We start from the raw sequence: 19,007 nt of genomic DNA, 5'->3' as shown, positions 1-19,007 counted from the left end.
CCACTATGAGCCATATGGTACCTTGCTTAATCTTCTTTCCATCTGCCCGCTACTGTCATAACATGCCACTTTTGTAGGAACAGCAATTCTACCAGCATATTCCAGAAAACCACTGCAATTACTGATATTAATCAAATTTACGTGGGTTATTATGTGAATGGTAACCTTTCTAAAGAGGTTTGTTTATGCAGTGGGCAATCAATTCAATAGTATATTGCAACAATATAACAAATTATGAAACAATCAAATTGAGATCAAGTAATTTACAAAAACATGAGGTTCAAGAATTAGAATGAGAATTTAACAGTTAACAACCTTAAAAGTACAGACACACTTCTTCCTTCGTATAGAATGAAACTTTCCTTTACTATGCTATATCACTCTGTATTTTCTAAAAATTCTCTTTTAACTAGTCACCAGATAGTAAAAATAAAATAAACAAGAAGCAAGAATAATTACCTGCTTGGTATGTTTATAAGTTGTGATTCAAAATAAGCTATATCCTGTATTTTTGGAAAATTATACAAGTTTACAAAGGGCCACAAAGTATAAAACTTGCTTTAGTACTGCCATACATGGAGGACACTGTATAACTCTTAGACAGAAACACATTCTACACTATATTTAAAGTGAATAAATTGAAAGTATTTCAATTGCCAGGTGTATGCCTGTAATCCCAGCACTTGGGAAGCTGAGGCAGGACTGCTGCAGTTTAAGGCCAGCCTGGACTACATGGTGAGTTCAAGGCCAGCCTGAATTGCATAAAGGAAGGAAAGAGGGAGGGAGGGAAGAAGCAATCTAGGAAGAGGGTGGGAGGCAGAGAGGGCGGGAGAGAGTGAGGCCAGCAGGTAGGCAAACGGATTTGTATGATTACATCTAAATTATGTGCTATTTGTAGTGCTCCGAGTGTAAGGTCTGATCAAAACTAGGGTAAATGCTGCTGCCGCATGCCATCCACGGAAAGGCAGGTTCAGAGAAACATTAGGGTGTGTCCTTATTCACCTTACTCAGCAGATCCGGAACCACGGCTCTTCCTCAAAGTCAAAAGGAGGTAAATGTTTTGCTGAATTCAGGACACTAAAGCAGCTATGACAGCAAAACTGAAGATGCTCAGAAAATATTAAACATTCACCATATTTTCAGTCACACATATGTCATAATTTTAAAGTGAAAATATCTAGATCTATGTTTAATTTTTATAAATTTGAAATGTATAATAGCTAATCATGATCTCTGAAGGTCTAAACTTCAGAGACTACAATCGTACTTCAGAGATTTCAATCATTAAAAATAATGGATAAAGCTGGTGAGTAATTAAATTGATCACAAATTCCTGAAGTTCAAAACCATGGAAGAGGACAAAAGAGCTCAACATTTCCCAGCTGCTGAGGAGTACAAATTTTCAATATTTGGATGTATGCAAGCATCTTATTTTCCCAGCATTTCAAAGTCCACATGTAGGCTGCTGTTCAGCTATTATAAATGAGTAATTCAAGTAGGGCATGACTGTTTCTTGTATTAACTTGATAAAGATGTTTCACTCCAAATGCATCAACAGTTGTGTTGTCATCCCTTTCACAGACTGACTGAAGCTTACTTATGCCATACTTTGTTAACAAACAGTCCAATAAAAAAAAAGTTTATGTTTTATTCACTTCTGCATTTGTTCTTCTATGGCTAAAAATCAAGTTCTACTTAATAATTAACTCCAAACCAAGTCACACAGACTAAATATAATCCAGTGATCCCAACATTTATTTTAACTATAAAATTGTCTTAGAAAACAAAAGTAACAATGAGTATTGCAAATATTTTACATTTTAGAGTCATTTTAAATTTTTAAATATTTTAATTATGATTACTTGAAGGACTTTAGAAGAAACACTACCTTCACATCAATATTTATCACTTTTTAACAACTTTATATTTTATATTTCCATAAAACACAGTCTTTACCTCAGGATTACTATTTAAAATAAAACAGGTTTCAATAAAGTGAATAATCAATTAAATCTTCAGACTACTATTCTTTTGATGTAACTGGGGGGAAATGTGAGTTCTAGAGTCCAACTGCTTGGGTTCCATAAACAGTGCTTAATAACACAACAATACATGGCATACAGGAAAACCTAGAAAAACATTGGTATTATTAATATTACATTGCTATATTATATTGTTATATATTGTACTACTCTATTCTGTTACTGTTATGGTTTGAATGTTCTCTCCCAAAACTAATGTTGCAATTTAATTGCCATAGTAACAGTTTTGAGAGGTGAGACCTTTAAGAGAGAACAGACAAATGCTGTTATTGTTGGAATGGTTTAAGGGAATACATTCCTGGGAAACAGAACAAGTTCAGCCCAATTTTTTTTCATTTATGTATGTTCCTTCACTAGTGATGCTTTCTGCCATACTATCATGGCCCTCTCCAGATGCATCCCCTTGATCTCAGACTTTCCAGAGAGCACAACCACAAGCCTTAAATAAACTTCTGCTGTTTATAATTAATCCAGTTTGTCATATTTGGTTATAGCAGCAGAAAATGAACTAAGACAATTAAACCAAATGTTTCTACTACTGTACATAAAAATTGGTTCTCATTCCTTTATTACTCACGATACTAAAAGTCACTCTTCTATTTACTCACCTCTGCATCGAGCACTTCCCTTGGCCATGATATTCAATTATCAATTGTTAATTACAACGCAAGACTTATCCAACAAATTTGTGCATTTTTTCCATTAACACTACCTTTTTTTTTTCACTGCAAAATTCTCCTTTTTACTATTCTTCCTTTCTTTTGCCCTATCTCCACTGCTAAGTTGCGTTCTAACACATAAATATGAAGAGCCTTTTAACTTTCCCTTTAGCACACCCTTTAAACCCTTTAAAATAATGCTCAAGGACTCATAGAATGTGAAGTGGCATACTTAACAGGCATGAACTCTTACCATTGCTTCCACCCTAATCTAAGCTTCAGTTACACAGAATTATTTACAGTTTCCCAAAACCAGGTCCACTGTTTCTCATTCTGGTCATAATGAAAGACTCATCATGGCCCTGACTTATTCCATAAATCCTTTCCCAAGTCAAAAAAACTTCAACATAAACTGACACCTTTTTATTGTACCTTTTAAATATCTCTGCTTTTCTGTAGCTCTCACTCAATGACCTGTAAGGTCATTAAGAAGAGATGCAAAGTGCTATACATCTTTTTACCACAAAGGTCTAGTGACAGGTATGTACACAGGTGTTAAATGAATGAAGATAACGACCTTACTACCTAAAAATAGCCATTTAAATTACTATATTAGTAAAAAAGAACACCAGACTAAGTTAGTTTTACCTACACTGACTAAATGCTCAACTCTGATGATGACACTTGGCCATGCATAAAGTGTTTGCTTTATTCTTGTTTACTGGACTACAAATGATCTTGAAAGTCTCTCTTCCTCAATTCTTCTACTACAGAAATAATATTCATAAAAAATCTTATGTTAAAGATAACTCACAGGTAATGATTTAACAATATAAAACTAATTATTAAGAAAGTCTTATCTGATAATTATTAATTTAACATTGTTTATCCTTTCTTCCCTCTTTCCTCTTTACTTTTTTACTGCCCACGACCTTGTCAGAAGGTTTGGGGCTTGTCACCTCCTATAGTCCCCCAAAGATTATCCATTAGGGTTTGCTTTTTTTCACCAACTATAATTCATTATTTCAGAAAGTCTCATGCTCATCTACAAAAATGAATCCTCTTTAAATTCTCGACTATTCCCATACCTCTGTGAACTCATATCAAGTAACCTCATTGAAATGTACCACTGCTCAACTTAAATCCAAAAGTAATCCCAATCATAGCTAATAATCAAAATTATGTGTAAATCAAGAAGACAAAAATGAATTGGAAATTAAGGATTTTAAGCTTTTTTGCTTGTTTAAGAATATCATTCTCAACTTCTCATGTCCTAGAAATGCTGCTAAATACCTTTATGTGCCTTTATAAAAGTATTTTTTATTATCAAATTTTCATACCTAAAACTACTTTTACCTGACAAAAAACTATTTTACACAGTACTCAAACTTATTGCATTTTTAAACTCTTCCTTAAAGTTTCAATTTTTAGAGTAGGAACACTCATATTTCCATTAGGAATTGATAGTACATAAGCTGCTCAACTTATAAAGGGGTTACCTTCCAAAAACCTATCATAAGTTGAAAATATTTTAAGCCACAAAAGCTAATACAAAATGCTAATACACCAAAACCTACCCAGCATCAGAGCTTAGCATCACAGCATACTTAGAGAAAATCTGTGGTTTACCCTAGGGATCACATGGCTTACTGGAAGTTGCAGGGGATGCTGTAGCCTAACGTCACAAGAGAGCATCATAAGAAGCTATCATACTGCAAATCATTAGGCACAGTAAAGATCAAATTTCAAAAACAAAGTATGGTTCCTAAATGCACATCACTTTTGTATCATCACACAGTAAAAAAAAAAAAAAAAAAAAAAAAAGTAACCATCACAAATCAGAGGTCACATGTAGTTTAACTTTATTATGTGTCTAACAACAACAAAATTACAAGATGGCTTACCATTTCAACTAAGACATCTGTGTAAAAGTTCATTCAAGTATTATAAAATCTATTTTTCAAGTGAAAACAAACAGATCACAACTCATTCTGTGTTTTATTATCCCAGGTAGTTGACTACGATTAGAATTCCTACTATATTTCAAAAAGAAGACACATTTTAATTTTAACTAGAAAACAAACAGTAAGGAAACAAAGATATTTCATGTTTTATAAATATATTTTATATTTAGTCTAACTAGTCACACTAAAGCTGTTTAAGGAGACAAATTACACCATCATGGAAGTTGGTATTTTATTCAGATACAAGCAAAACCTGTAAAGCATCTTTAAAAACTGGCCTATAAACTCTATATTCCAAGATACAGAGGAAGAGAAGAAGAAAGGGGATTAAATAAAAGAAGTAAAATGTGTTGTGTACATGTACCAACCCCATCCAATGAATGTAATCAGTATGTGCTGCAAACATATAGTAAAAATTCAAAATGTGAAGTTTTATTTAAAGGTTATACAAGAACTAGTGTGCAAGAATACCTTTTTGTGAGAAAAACAATAATAGTGACCTATAAATAACTTAGTTGAAAATAAAAACTTTAAAGAAATATTTATAAATGTTTATAATGTTAGCAAAAATAGAAAATATAACAAAAATGTGAGTGGGAGATAATTCATCACCTTATCAAGCATTGGCAATCAAAAAAAAACTTCTATGAATATTAAGCATGACTGACTATACACTCACAAATACATCCATACGCATCTACTGAGAGAATTGTTAAAACTATTACCTTATTCAATATAGGTTTACTTTCTTTTTATATTTGCAATGCTGATAATCAAACCCAGGGTCTCACACATGCTAAACAACTGCTCTACCACTTAGCTATGGACACAGTCCTCAATGCAGGTTAATATTTTTCTTTTTTCATATAAGCTTTTAATATGAACGTTGTCCTATAACAAATACCTTTCATTAGCTGATTCTAAAGAAGGCATTATAAGGATATATTCTGATTCATTTCATAATTTTTTACTGCTGGTAACTGTGACTACTGTAAATGACATGAATATCCTTATACTTTAAATACAAATTTTTAAATGCATCTTGGATTACTTCTTAGGATATAGTCTTAGAAATGAGATTAGGAAAGATGACCACTCTTAAAACCTTGATAAATTGTTTTAAATTGATTTATGGAGACTTTGTATCAATTCACACTATCAGACTTTCATGAAACTATTAATCACACTATAAATTTACCTTGCATTTTATCAAGTATTTGTCAATTTTACAAGTTAAAAATAATTCCTTATTACTATAATATCCATTTTATAGAACCTACAGTTTGAATTTTTTTCATGGGTTTTTAGTCTTTAGTATTTCTGCCTTTATCTCCTCTGGCCATCTTGCTACATTATATCTGTACTATTGTTATTGATCAATAAATCACTTTGCACAATTTTGTCTACTATATGTTCGAAGATATTTCCACAACATTTCACATTTCCACATTTTAAGTGCAAAAAATTAAATTTTTTCTCTAAAAATTGCAATTTCTGTGTTTTACATTTTAAAAAGGCTTTTAATAATTAAGATAAAACTTTAACTTCATAAGAAAAATACAAAATAAACACTAAAATTAAAATGTCACAATCAAAGAAATGTAACTTCTATGAGATTTGGGAAATCCTCTTTCATGTATGTGGAGGTGGAGGGTAGATAGTTCCTTGAAGTTGCTCCTAACATACATTCAGTATTCAAATATTTGCTTGAATATTTGAATTCTGAATTCGTTTCCTAAAAAAGTTTCAAATTATTTGAAATACATTATGTCCTTAATAAAAATGGGTTATAAACTTTTATTTATTCACTTAATAAAAAACAAATTTAGAAACATTATGAAAAGTGCCACTGACAAACCAACTGGCGGAAGGGAAATTAATATGACAAGATTTTTAAAGTCAAACTCAATACTCTGGTTTCTGTTCAGATCATGTAAATCTTTTGCCTTTTTAAAAGTCAAACTCAAGTGATGGTCTACAGAGGAACAATTCAGTAATCAAACCTCCTTTAGACACGAGGAAACTCTTATTTCATCACTGCCCTCTGCCGGTGGCATCACTTCCCTTTAATTTTCTCTCTATGCGTTGAACCTTGGCTTCACAAAATTACTTCTGACCTGTCTCTATATTTAAACCATCTCAGCTAAAAATAGCTTACCCATCTGGAATTTAGTAAGGCTGTAAGAAACAAACGGTGCTTCAATGTAAAGCTCTGCACTGTTTAGGGCACTACCCTTTCAAGATATCGGAGTCTGACTCTATGGGACTCTGTACCTTTCATTGTCTTTTGAGCTACTTTACAAACCAGTAAATTGTAGATAATTGATAGGAAAACAAAATAATTCATGTCTACAGGCATCCAAATAAATTCTATCAAGAAATACAGTTAACTTCCTTCCTCACTGTTGGAACAAGACAGTTTGTCCAACTTACCAACTAATTTCAATATTACTATATTGCCTCTATTTTTATCTATAAATGCTTCTGTTTTTAAAAAAATTCTTCATTGAGCTGGCTATAGTATCTGGCTGGCTTCCTTATAACTAATGAGTTAAGTAAAATCTTTAATACTTGACCACTTTATATCTACATAAGAACCATTATTTCTATCTTTGTTAAAAAAAATATTCTCTAACAGGCTAAACCAAACTACATATTTCCCTAGAAAGCAAATTAAAAATAAAATGATAAAGACCTGTAAACAATAAAGCTATGTTCAAAAGGCAAAAAAGAATTGCCTTTGCACTGTCCTATGCTTCCCAAATACCTATCATGTACTAACTACTTGTGATCTCTGGTCAAATTGCTATTATAATCCTTAGGAGGGAGTGAGGAAAGAGGAGATGGCAGAAGGTTAAATATCAGAGAGAGGAGAAAATAAATGAATAGAAACACACTGAGTAAATTCTTATTAATGGAAAACAGACTCTCATTATTTACTTCCAAAACACAACAATGGCTTAAGAATGACTCCTATATAAACTGGAATGACTAACAGGAATGCAAAAGTTATTCTGGAATCAAGCTTCCACCGCAAGGGGTGAAACAGCTAAACAAGGGGATGGGTAGGAAAAAATTTGAATTTTATCCCTAAGTGTTTTGTATGAAAGTTACTATAGAGCCAACTTCAAAATCTGTAGAGGATCACACGGTTAGTGTCATTGGAACTTATAACGTAAAAGGTAGGATTTACAAAACAGAAAACTTACTTTGCAGATTTACATCACTTCCTAAAATACACACAAGTAATGATAGCCTTTTGATCCATTCTTAAACTTTTTAAATAAATTATAAAATATTATAAACTTTATAGTTGTTTACTCATTAATCTGAGTTATTCCTACATACTAAGTTAATACTTTCCATTTCCAATCTGAGTATTGCTATATGCTAAGTTAATACTTACTAATGAAGCTATTACTTGCTTTGAATACCAGTTTACTGTTACTATACAATCAGTAAAAAATGCCAAATTTTTTACCTTGTGCTATAAATGAGGGAAACAACTGGTCACCCACAAGACTCAATGGATTTTTCTCCCTCTGGCTTCCTTCCAGAATCCAGGGCTATTCAAAGAAGCAAGTAATTTCCTGTAGCTATTGAAACTGTTACTGATTCTAGCATCAAGGAAAGAGGATTCTGGAACCTAGTAAAAGATTTTCTCCTTAGCTTCAAAAGTACATACACATAGTCTGATAAAGATAAACTGAAAAATTTAAATAAAAGAAGTGATTACTTATGATGCAGAGAACAAGAAAGGAAAAAGAAAAAACTCAAAAGAACTAAGTTTTTAAATAAATGGTTAATATAGAGCAATGTTTAGTCATCAACCTTAAAATTTCCATTGTATTTTATAATTTACAATGTACTTAAGAATATGGTATCTAACTTAACTTTCACAACAAGCTTAATAAATAAATAAAAAACACATCTTGTTTTATAAAGGAGAAACCAGTATTCAGAATGATTGACTTATTCAAAATAATACAGTTTACAATGAATAATGGTGAACCCAGAATATATCATTTGTTCATTATTAATTTATTTATTCATTCTGAATGAATTGTTATTTTTATGTCTACTTAATAATTTTTTTAAATTTTAATAAATTAAAAATTATAGCAGTAGCTTTGACATATCATTTATTGGCTACATACAGAACACCTGCAATAAAGTATTTGAGTAAATGAATAAATAATAAAAGATTACACTAAAAACAAAGTGTAATAAAATAAGAGAATGTCAAAGGAATACTGAAAAGTAGTCCTGCACTCTAATAGAGAAGAATTTGACAATCAATTAAAACAATCAATTAAAACAGCATATACAATCAACTTCACAGAAACTTCATTATTTAGAAAGGAAAAAAAATTAAATATGTATGTCTTAATATAGACAATTATTCAAGTATATATGTTTTAAATATATATATACATAGATAGAAAGTCCTTTAACTACTACTCTAGATTTTCAGAAGTTACATTTCTTATACATGAAATTGTTGTGCCATCTTTGTAATTGTATATTTATCACTTAAACATTTGGGGGGAAAAGGATAATCAAAATGCATATAACAAATATTTTACTGCACCTTTCATTATGTGCATGTATATGTATGTTTTTCTAAATGGAAAAAAAATAGTTTTTTGGATTAATTAGAATTTTAAAAATTCTGTGCTGCAGATGCAATATTCTCAAAGTACTTTGTTGTGATAACTATCATAATCCTTCAGAAATTGTTTATATTACACTTAAAAATCACTTTGTCCATATATACCCACAACTAGTTCATATGGTAAAGAGATCAGTAAACTTACTTTTATGCCTAACATCTTTAACATTTGCTCCCTTTTCTGTGCTTATGATTAAATGTAACATTTTGAAATCCCAAAGTTCTGAGAAAAACATAAATCCTTGTCTCACAGCTGCTGTTTGACTCTGGAAACACATGCATTTTCTTTTCAAGCATCTACCATCAAAATTCCCAAAGGGCTTAGACTGGAGAACACCTGCATCTCTTCATTTAGTTCCAATAACAGAGCCCAAACTGCAAAATTACAAAAATAGACGCTCTGTTCAGCTGTAGTTACATTTTGCCCCTAATTCCCGTGAACAAAAATGCGCGGAGCATGAAATCATTCAGGCAAGCTCTGTCATCAAGAGGATAAGATTTTTTTGCACCAGAAGCCCAGTGGGAACATGATAGAAAACTGGCAACAATTACAGATAAAGTACATAGTAAAGTCCTCAGGGAGAAGAGAGGAAATGTAATAAGATAGATGGGTATAATTTTTACACATTTATTACCCAAACCACAAATGTGAATTGTCTCTAATTGCTACAATCTATAAGCATTCTTACTCATGTGTTCTGTCAAAAATACTAAACACATAACTTCAAGGCAATTCACTTAACTCTACATTATGATGAGAATTTTTTCTGAAACAAAAAAGACAACCCTTATAAATTCAAAATTACAATGTAAAATAATGTTTCCAGTTTAAAATCTCCTTAGTCAAATTCTGACCAACCAACTTGAATGGAGTATGCTTACTGGTATATTTTAATAAAGAAAGAACTACTCCCCAATTTAAATACATTTTCTGAGACTAGATTTATAATTGTAACTTTCCTCTCAACTAAAAATTACCAAAAACTCCCTATATTTGATGAGCAAAGTCTAATTTTTTAAAAAATTTATGACAGCCTAGTAAAGTTAAAAATGCTATATATGAAATGGATTACATTAAGGAATAAGAATTTTGGCTTAAATTGCTATTATACTTACAGATTCTTTTAGGAGAAACACTTGTTTTACATTGTTTTAGAATACCATACTAACCAACTAATTCGTTTTCCTAATCTTATGAAGAAAATGTTATTTTTAGTTTTATACAGTAGAAATAAAATAGCATATCATCTGACTCCCACGAGTAACTACGGTCATTAAGATACTTTGAAAGAAGTCTTTCTTATTAAGCAAGGACCAATATAAACAGGGCAAAACTCCTCAGAAATAAGTATAAAGATCTCCATGTAGGTTCATAAACTAATATAGACATAGAAAGCATGGTAAGTTGTCTTAAGAGTAGTTCATGTGAAAAAAGCTGATGGTTTTCAGTAGCACATAAGGTTCAAAGAAATAATGAAAATACTGTTCACTGTACAAATCTGAGAAGTATACTTATCATTTTGTTATATAAGACTATGAAATTTTAAAGCACAAATTTAAAAAGAGGTATTTTCTAACACATAAGAAATAGTATGGCAAAGAATGTGAATCGTGAGGAATATAAACTTATGATGTTTAGCTTGGGCCATTTAGTTAAGTTTCGGAACTTCTGCAAGACACCAGTTGTACAAAGATAGAAGAACTGAACTAGTGCTGAAAACGACAGTATTAGGTATCAAGAGGGAGACAGTGCCATTAATTTAAATAGCAAATAACTGCGAATGCAATAGGGCTAATTTATACTGATTTTATTTTTAAATATGTAGGCACCATTAAAATATGCTGAGGAAAATGATAAGTAGTGACTGCAATATGGAATGTGGATATCAAATAAAATAAATGGACAGAGAAATAAAGGTACAGTTAGTAAGTAAAACCTTAAGTTCTGATTAAAGGATCTAAATAGAAAGAAAAGGATCTATAGTAATTATAGAAATGATCCATATGTAAAAACAAAAAGAAAAATCTGTTTCAAGATAACAAACAAGAAGAAAAAAGAAACAACACTGTTCTCGTATCAAGAATTGTAACAGAACTAAGATTTTACCTAACCACAGTTTCATTAATGCTGCTAAAGATAATACTCCAGTCATACTAAGGACTTCATTAATTATGGTACAGATCAACATATTTGCATAAGTTCCCTTTGCCCCCATGTTCCATAATCATGATGACACAAAGATGTATCCAACTAGATGTCTGCACATGGAGTGAATACGTTAAGAACCACATGTACGTTTTATAATGAGGAGTAAGAACACCTTCCCTTTGCTACAGAGGGAGATACTTTATCTTCTAAGGCCATTTACTATGCAAACATCTTTGAAAGAATACTCAAAAAAAAAAAAATCAGTTCCTCCACTCCAAGATTTCCAAAAACCATGATAGACCTATAGTGACTTGTTTCTAAACATGTGGAGGCTGAAAACAGAAGGTTTCATTAAAAGGGTATGATCATAGCAATAAATGCATAGACTAAATAGGATGGAAAGAAAGGGCTGGGGTTAAGTCAGGTATACTTAAGGCTCACACTTATTTCACATCACTAGTAAGAGTAAAACCAGAACAAGGAAATTAAAAACCAATGAACAAGTGATCTATTAGTACTTAAAATTAACAGAGGAAGATATTGGTAGATATCTTCTCCAGCAGCAGTTATATGAAGCAAAAGAGGAGGAAGAAACAGAAAGAAGAAGGCACTTAACATGAATTAAGAACTTACTTTTGAGTAAGTTCAGTCAAACATATTCCTACTCTGGCCACCTGTCATAAAAATTCATTCATTTATTCATGCAACAACTTCTCTTTCAAGTATTTCTTGAGTAAGGCAATTTTAGGGCCTTGATAATAAAATGAGCAACGAGTGACTAACCCCAGATCTCATTGGCAAGTAATGAAGACAGACTATATAAGCATACACTGTTATCAGCACTATGAAAAAAGTACATTTAACTATGAAAGAATATTAACAGAGGTACTTAATCAAATGGGGAGGAGAGTGGCAGTTTCAGGAAAAGCTTCTTTGAAGAGGGAGAAATTGAACTAAAAGTTAAAGATTAAGCTGGTATTAAACAGGTTTAGAAAGAGCAAGGACAGCTGTAAGAAACCCAGGCAGAAAACACACTGCATATGTAAAAGCATAATTACTACTAAGAAATTGAAAACTGCTAGTAGATCTGCAGTAAATATATGTATGGACATATGTAAAGAGGTCTCCTAATACTCAGAAATTGAATTGACGGCCTTCTAGCTGTTTTGATTCTAAACTGACAGGACTCTGTGATTAACAACAAACAATGAATATTCTAAAATTCATTCATTTATTAATACTGTAATTAACAAAGATTTAGATCCTTTTGGCAAATGATAGTATATGAAAAAGAGCTAAAGTCTAAATATGAAGAAAAGAAAATGTTTAAAACACACTTAAAAATATTTTATATACAACATTTATTGTCAACTAGTATTCTTTCTTATGAAGAAGCCAGAGAAACATCTATTTCCGTATTTCACTTACAAGATCTATGCAAACATAAGGAATGTCAGTATCATTCACTGGTCCCCTTAAAGTAACTGAATATAGAATGTGGGTTGGCATGCAGAATTCCCATAAGAGCCCTCAGCCCCTTCACTGTAATCAGTCCAGCAAAGTACAGAATGTAATCAAGGGAGGAGGAGGAAAAAGTGCAAAGGGAGTTGCTAAGATTTCAAAAACAAATCATTGTTGTGAGATAATGAAAAGTGTGGCTCTTTTGACAGTGCTTAATATAAAGAACAGGTTCCTGGAAGTTAAGGACCTTTAATGCTGAGGGATGAAATGTTTAGCAATTCAGATCCTAAAGTTAAAAGACAAACTGGTAAACAACCTAGAAAGTGCAAAAATGTTATAGTCTGAAGACCGATCTTCCAGTTCAGAGCCTTACCATTAATTTCTAATTGCTATTAATGAAGTTGTCCATTTCTTCACATTCTAAAATCACAAAGGACTCTATCTAAGCTCCTCTCTAAAATCATGCAGTTGACTTCCATATAGCATCTACAACATTTACTGGTCCTAGTTTTACTCTCTCCTTCAATCTGGAAGCAAAGGCACAGTGGCGACTATCTTACACACATTATCCCAGTATGATCATCACTGAAAGGACTACAAATTCATGAGAAAACATCATTAACAAAGTCACCTAAACATCTATCTGTTTCTAAAAAAGCCAGCAGGGAAAACTTGCACTTCTCTTTCAATGTTCACCTAAAAAGGTGTAACTACTTAACACTTTTTTTTAAATATCAGGAAAAACTCCTGTTTTATCTCATTTCCATTAAATGTTCCAGCCTCAAAAATCGAAGAAAAGTGAATGTAATCTTGAGTTACTTTTTTACTTAGTGCTTCTGTTAAAATTGGCTTTAAAAAAAAATCCTTATGAGCTCTCTAAACCATATCATAAATACCTAAACCTTGTACATGGACAGCAGTTCCAAGGTAGATGGAAAATTTAAATTTAAAAATAGCCTAAATAAATATGAACAGGTAACATAAAAACATATTACATTTTAGGATTCACACATACCAAAAGGAATATTTTCAAAGTACCAAAAGGATGATTACAATAAAATTTTACACTCAAATCCATAAATATCACTAAATATAACACTAATGTTCAAGGTTAGGTGAACTGCCTTAACAAAAAGAAAATGTATAAAATTCATCCTATATATGTAAAAGGTGTCACAGATAATTCTTTCTATACCAGCTTACTTTTAGACCCATATAAAAAGACAAATGCAAATACAGTTTTTGACTATAGAAATACATTTACATTATAAAGAAGAACAAATATTGTTGGAAGATCATCTTAGTATAAAAATATGCATGACTCATTATTCCACTTATGTGAAAAACAAAAAAATTAGAAGTCCCTGTCTAATTCAAGAATATGTCACAGATTCAAATAACAGTAATCCTTCATAGGTAGCAGATTTATAACTGAATGGTTTGGTCATTTTAATTAATATATTAATAATCTGATAATCTGAGAACAAAACTACTATACGGATAAAAGCAAAAAAGCTAACATATGGATAATTACATAAAAAGCTAATGAATTACATAATTAAGGGACATGATTAAATAGTGATTTATTTAACCACTAATCCTTCTCCCTAAAACAGGGTGAGTAAACCATGCAAATCTGGCCCACTTTCTGGTTTTTGTTTGTATTTTATTTTTCTTCCGGTACCAGGAATCGAACTCACGACCTTGTGCTTGCCAGGCAGGCGCTTTTGCCACTGAGCTAAATCCCCAGCCCCCACTTTCTGTTTTTAAAAATAAAACTTTATTTGAACACAGTTACATCCATTCATTAATGCATTGTGAATGATTCCTTTTATGCTGCAAGAACTGAACAAGACAGTTGAGGTCAGTGAACACATGGTTCACAAAACCTAAAATATTTCTATCTGTCTCTCTGTTAAAATATTTACCAATCTCTGCTTTAAAAGATAAAATCTTTTATTGATACAGTACTCATTTGGGTCATGGCCTCATCTTTACATAATTTCTTCCTTCAGATTCCATTCCTCACTATTCTCACCAGGTTGAAACCTTCATTTTGAGGAGTAGTATCTCTAGAATCATGATGACAAGGCATTCTCAAATTGGCAGATATTAACTTGCATTATTCAGCTGCAAAAAGTACTGCAACAAAACTAAATCTTTCAAAAGTGATTGCTGTAAACATTTCAATAATCAGAAAAGACATGGAAATAATTCATTTGAATTTTAGAGATGCAAAACTGCAGAAAAGAATAAACACAAACTACTTTTTACAAAGCCTAATTTTAAAAAACTTTCTGGAAAAGGAAATGCAAAATGATGGAATAATGATAGGTTTGAACTCACCAGAATTGTGGCAATAGTCCATATATTGTGGAACTTGGATTGTGAAGGCTATCAAATCTGGAGCTAAAAGAGATTCTGGCTTTCTACTCTCATTGAGCCACTTGGTGCTATGAAGATCTTTAGTGTCAGAAGGACCCTGAAGCAAGGGAACCCACTTCTCTTTTCCACTGTCACCTGAACAGAAATATTGAGTGAAAAACAAACAAACAGCAACATAAATCTTAGTAAGTAAAATATTATTGGAAGTTTAAAGATGCTTGACCTTAAAAATATACTAACACCATAACATTTCAATTATATTTGGTAACATTAGCTGTACATTTAGTTATACTTTTAAGAAGTCTGGCAGATAAAAGCTTTTCTAACTTAAAATAATGTTTAAACATTTTGCTAATGGATGTAAAATATGTTCAAAACAGTTTATAAAAGGAAGTAATGTGAACACTGTCTTCTAAAAATTCTACAGAATCTGTACTTAGATCAACTTATCATAAAATTTATTTTATGCTGAGTAATTACAAATAAGAAAAATACTATGAAATAAAACGCTGGTAGGAAGAAGGAATCAATTAGAACCCTAATTTTAAAAATAGCCAGCTTTTGTTTTCAATCCTAGTAGACTAACATAAATTTATTTACTACTAAAGTGTCATATATAACTTCTAATTCCCCTAGAAGTATGATATTTATTCAGTTTTTCTCCCTCATTACTTCTTAAAACTATGCATTTTTTGTAATTAAAAAATAATTTCTTAAAGTCAAGAAGTGTCATCCTGGCACTATTAAATTTTTTTAAGTAAAACTGAAAAAAATTAAAACCTCTGATTCATAGGAACAATGAGTAAATTCTTGTTTCAGTAACGCTCCTTGTAAAATGCAAGGCCAATTCTCCTATACAGGCAATAAAGTTTTACACGGTCCAGCTGCACATACCTGGGGCTTTGGCACAAATTTTTATTGATCCCATGGTCCCAGAGGCACATTTGACCAATGATGTGCTGCAGTACTTCAATTCAACATTCTGGATTGAGCCCTCAAGAGTTGGCAGGGGATTCTTAGATTTCACACCTAATAAAAGAAAACTGCAAATGTACTAGCCGATTGAATTTAAATAATTTTTATACTCCTTCACCAAGGCATTTAAACTTAATTATACTTTAATTATCCACCTCAGATGTTCTTACAGTATTTGTGTTAGGTTTCAGAGTTCAGTGCTTAAAAGGTGAAAGGATACAATTTTTAAATAATAGGGCTGAATTCTCATAACTATACTTAGTTCTTGATTAGTTAAGCTCAGGAAGTAAAAGTAAATATACAAATACTTAATAGAGTTTCAAAAGTCATACTTGGCTTTAAAATATATGATAAGAAATTTCTTTGTGAAACAAATTTAACTTATAAATTGAGTTTAATTTTGGTAGAGTATTTATACAGGAAACTACCTGCATACACAAAATGTTTCAGTCAGATGGAGTGAGGAAGTAGAAACAATAACAGCTTGAGGAAGTTCTTAAGTTAAAATACTATAGTTCATAGGCAAAAGGAAAGGAAAGAGATTTTTATCAGGTAATCAGAGAGGTAAATATCAACATCTCTTCTACCTACTACTTGTTGAAGGATTAAGATAATAATAAATCTTTCCCAAAAATAAATGATTGAAAGAGCTGGAGAACATCATTTTGGTCACAAAAGGTAGGTGAGAATTATACAGGCAAAGAAGCCACTGAACATTATTTTGACACTACTGACAAATACTATGACGACGATGATGATGATGATCTCTAACATTTAATGAAGTCTTACAATTTATGCATATAAACCCATTCAATTCTCACAAAAGTCTAATAATATAGATAGTATTACTATCCTCATTTTACAGAGGAGGATGCAAGGGATTAGAGAACTAATGTTTGCCCAAAGCACTACAATTAGTAAATGAAAGAGACAGTGTTTAATATAATCTGACCCATTTCGGACTTTTGTCTTCTTACCACTCATTTTGTCTATATTCATAAACAACAAATAATATAATTTCCATTTTTTTCCTATTCCACACTTTGATTAAATACATAATACTAGCAATGGTTAATTTAACTAACACAGTGAATGATTTGCAAAAAATTAGAGGGTATCATTTTGAAAAACAGACTCCTACATTCCAACCCTTACTTTACAAGGAGCTATCACTTTGCTAATTTTTATTTCGTCAATATATAACTGTGCATCAATTAATTGGCTAGTTACCAATATTGGACACCTGTGCTGCATTTAAAATAGTACCTATTATCCTCAATGCAGGAGCTCTAAACTGGAGTATGTCACAGACTTTAAGGAGTTCGTAAAATCTATGAAATCCTATCTAAAATGTGCATTTTGGTAAGGCATTTTATCAGATTCTAAAAATCCATGATTCAAAAGGAATGAAGTATCTCAAAAATTTAATGGTACCACCAATACTTACATTATTACAATAGCACCAATGTTATCACACCATCTAACACTGACCTAACACTAAGTGCCATGCACACTGCCTACTTTATTTCTTTGTCACATGAAACAAAACAGAAGTAGTTATTACTATTATATATTTAACATACAGGAAAATGAAAGCTTAGAGAAATACAAATTCACCAAAGATGCAAGTGAGAAAATGGCAAAGCCTGGATCACACTTCACATAAGAAAGGATATTGAGCTATCCTGCACATTTAATTCTACTGTAGTTGTAGTGGATAATTTATCTTTCTTCAATCACTACGCTAAGATGAAAAGGATGCAGAACTGCATAATTCCTTGCACTATTTCCCAAGTCTCATAGACTCACTCAATGCTAATTTTTCAAAAACTATAGAGAAACTATATAGGAGTCAGTACATTAGAGGTATTACTAAACTTCTTTTAAGAGTTGCTCAGGATGTCCAGAACCAAAAGAAATAAATCAATTTGTAGTAGATACAAAAGAAAAACAATCTGGATAGTAGAAATAATTTGTCTCAAATATAACAGTGTTTCTTTTAGGGTTTATAAAGCTCAGGACTGTACTTTGAATGATAAATAATAGATCTTTGTCAATATCCCATGTATATTATATGTGAAAATTATCAGAAGAATTTGCAAGAAATCTCTTTTGTTTTGTCTTTTGTTTGTTGTTTGTTAGTACTTGCAATTGAACCCTAAACCTTCACAATGAGTTACATCCCTAATCCTTTTCATTTTTTCTTTTTGAGACAAGATTCCACCAAGTCACTAAATTGCCAGGCTGGGTTCTAACTAGCTGTCCTCCTGCTTCAGCAACACCATGCCCACATGAAACCTTTTTTGCTAAGAATTTCATTGACTTGTGAATGTAGCTACTTGAAAGGGAGCTTGTCTAGCTTATACAAGACTGTGAGCTCAATCACCACTACTGTAACAGTAATAAGAAATGAAATCTCTTATACCTGTATGAAGGACCTTGGTAAATTAACAAGAACTGAAGGTCTACATTTTTATGTTCATCGCATATCTCAAATATTTAAAAATTTTAATGGCTAAAATATTACTATGCCAAGATATCTCTTTAAGAAATTTGTTAACATTGTCACAAACTTATTACATTTTTAAGAAGGATAAGTTTTAGTGATATCTTGGTAGATTTTTGCAAGGCAGAAAAGTTGCTTATAAAACTACAAAGTGTCCCAAGTATGACCCCTATGAAAGAGGCACCAGATTCTTA

General features: G+C 31.6%; 1 protein-coding gene across 5 annotated transcripts in view; it reads right to left on the bottom strand.

Moving 5' to 3' along the window:
• Vps13b (vacuolar protein sorting 13 homolog B (yeast)) overlaps window positions 1-19,007 on the bottom strand; it is a 657,708-nt gene that overhangs the window by 461,070 nt on the left and 177,631 nt on the right. For all 5 annotated transcript variants that reach the window (XM_013512757.1, XM_005381858.2, XM_005381857.2 and 2 more), the window contains exons 18-19: window positions 16,227-16,361; window positions 15,294-15,467 (exon numbers count right to left, since the gene is read on the bottom strand). In XM_013512757.1, coding sequence (XP_013368211.1) covers window positions 15,294-15,467; window positions 16,227-16,361 — 309 coding nt within the window. The remainder of the gene's footprint in view (window positions 1-15,293; window positions 15,468-16,226; window positions 16,362-19,007) is intronic.

The sequence above is a fragment of the Chinchilla lanigera genome, unplaced genomic scaffold, assembly GCF_000276665.1.
Source record: "Chinchilla lanigera isolate Chin_1 unplaced genomic scaffold, ChiLan1.0 scaffold00016, whole genome shotgun sequence".
Lineage (NCBI taxonomy): Eukaryota > Metazoa > Chordata > Mammalia > Rodentia > Chinchillidae > Chinchilla > Chinchilla lanigera.
This window is presented reverse-complemented; position numbering and strand designations above follow the sequence as displayed.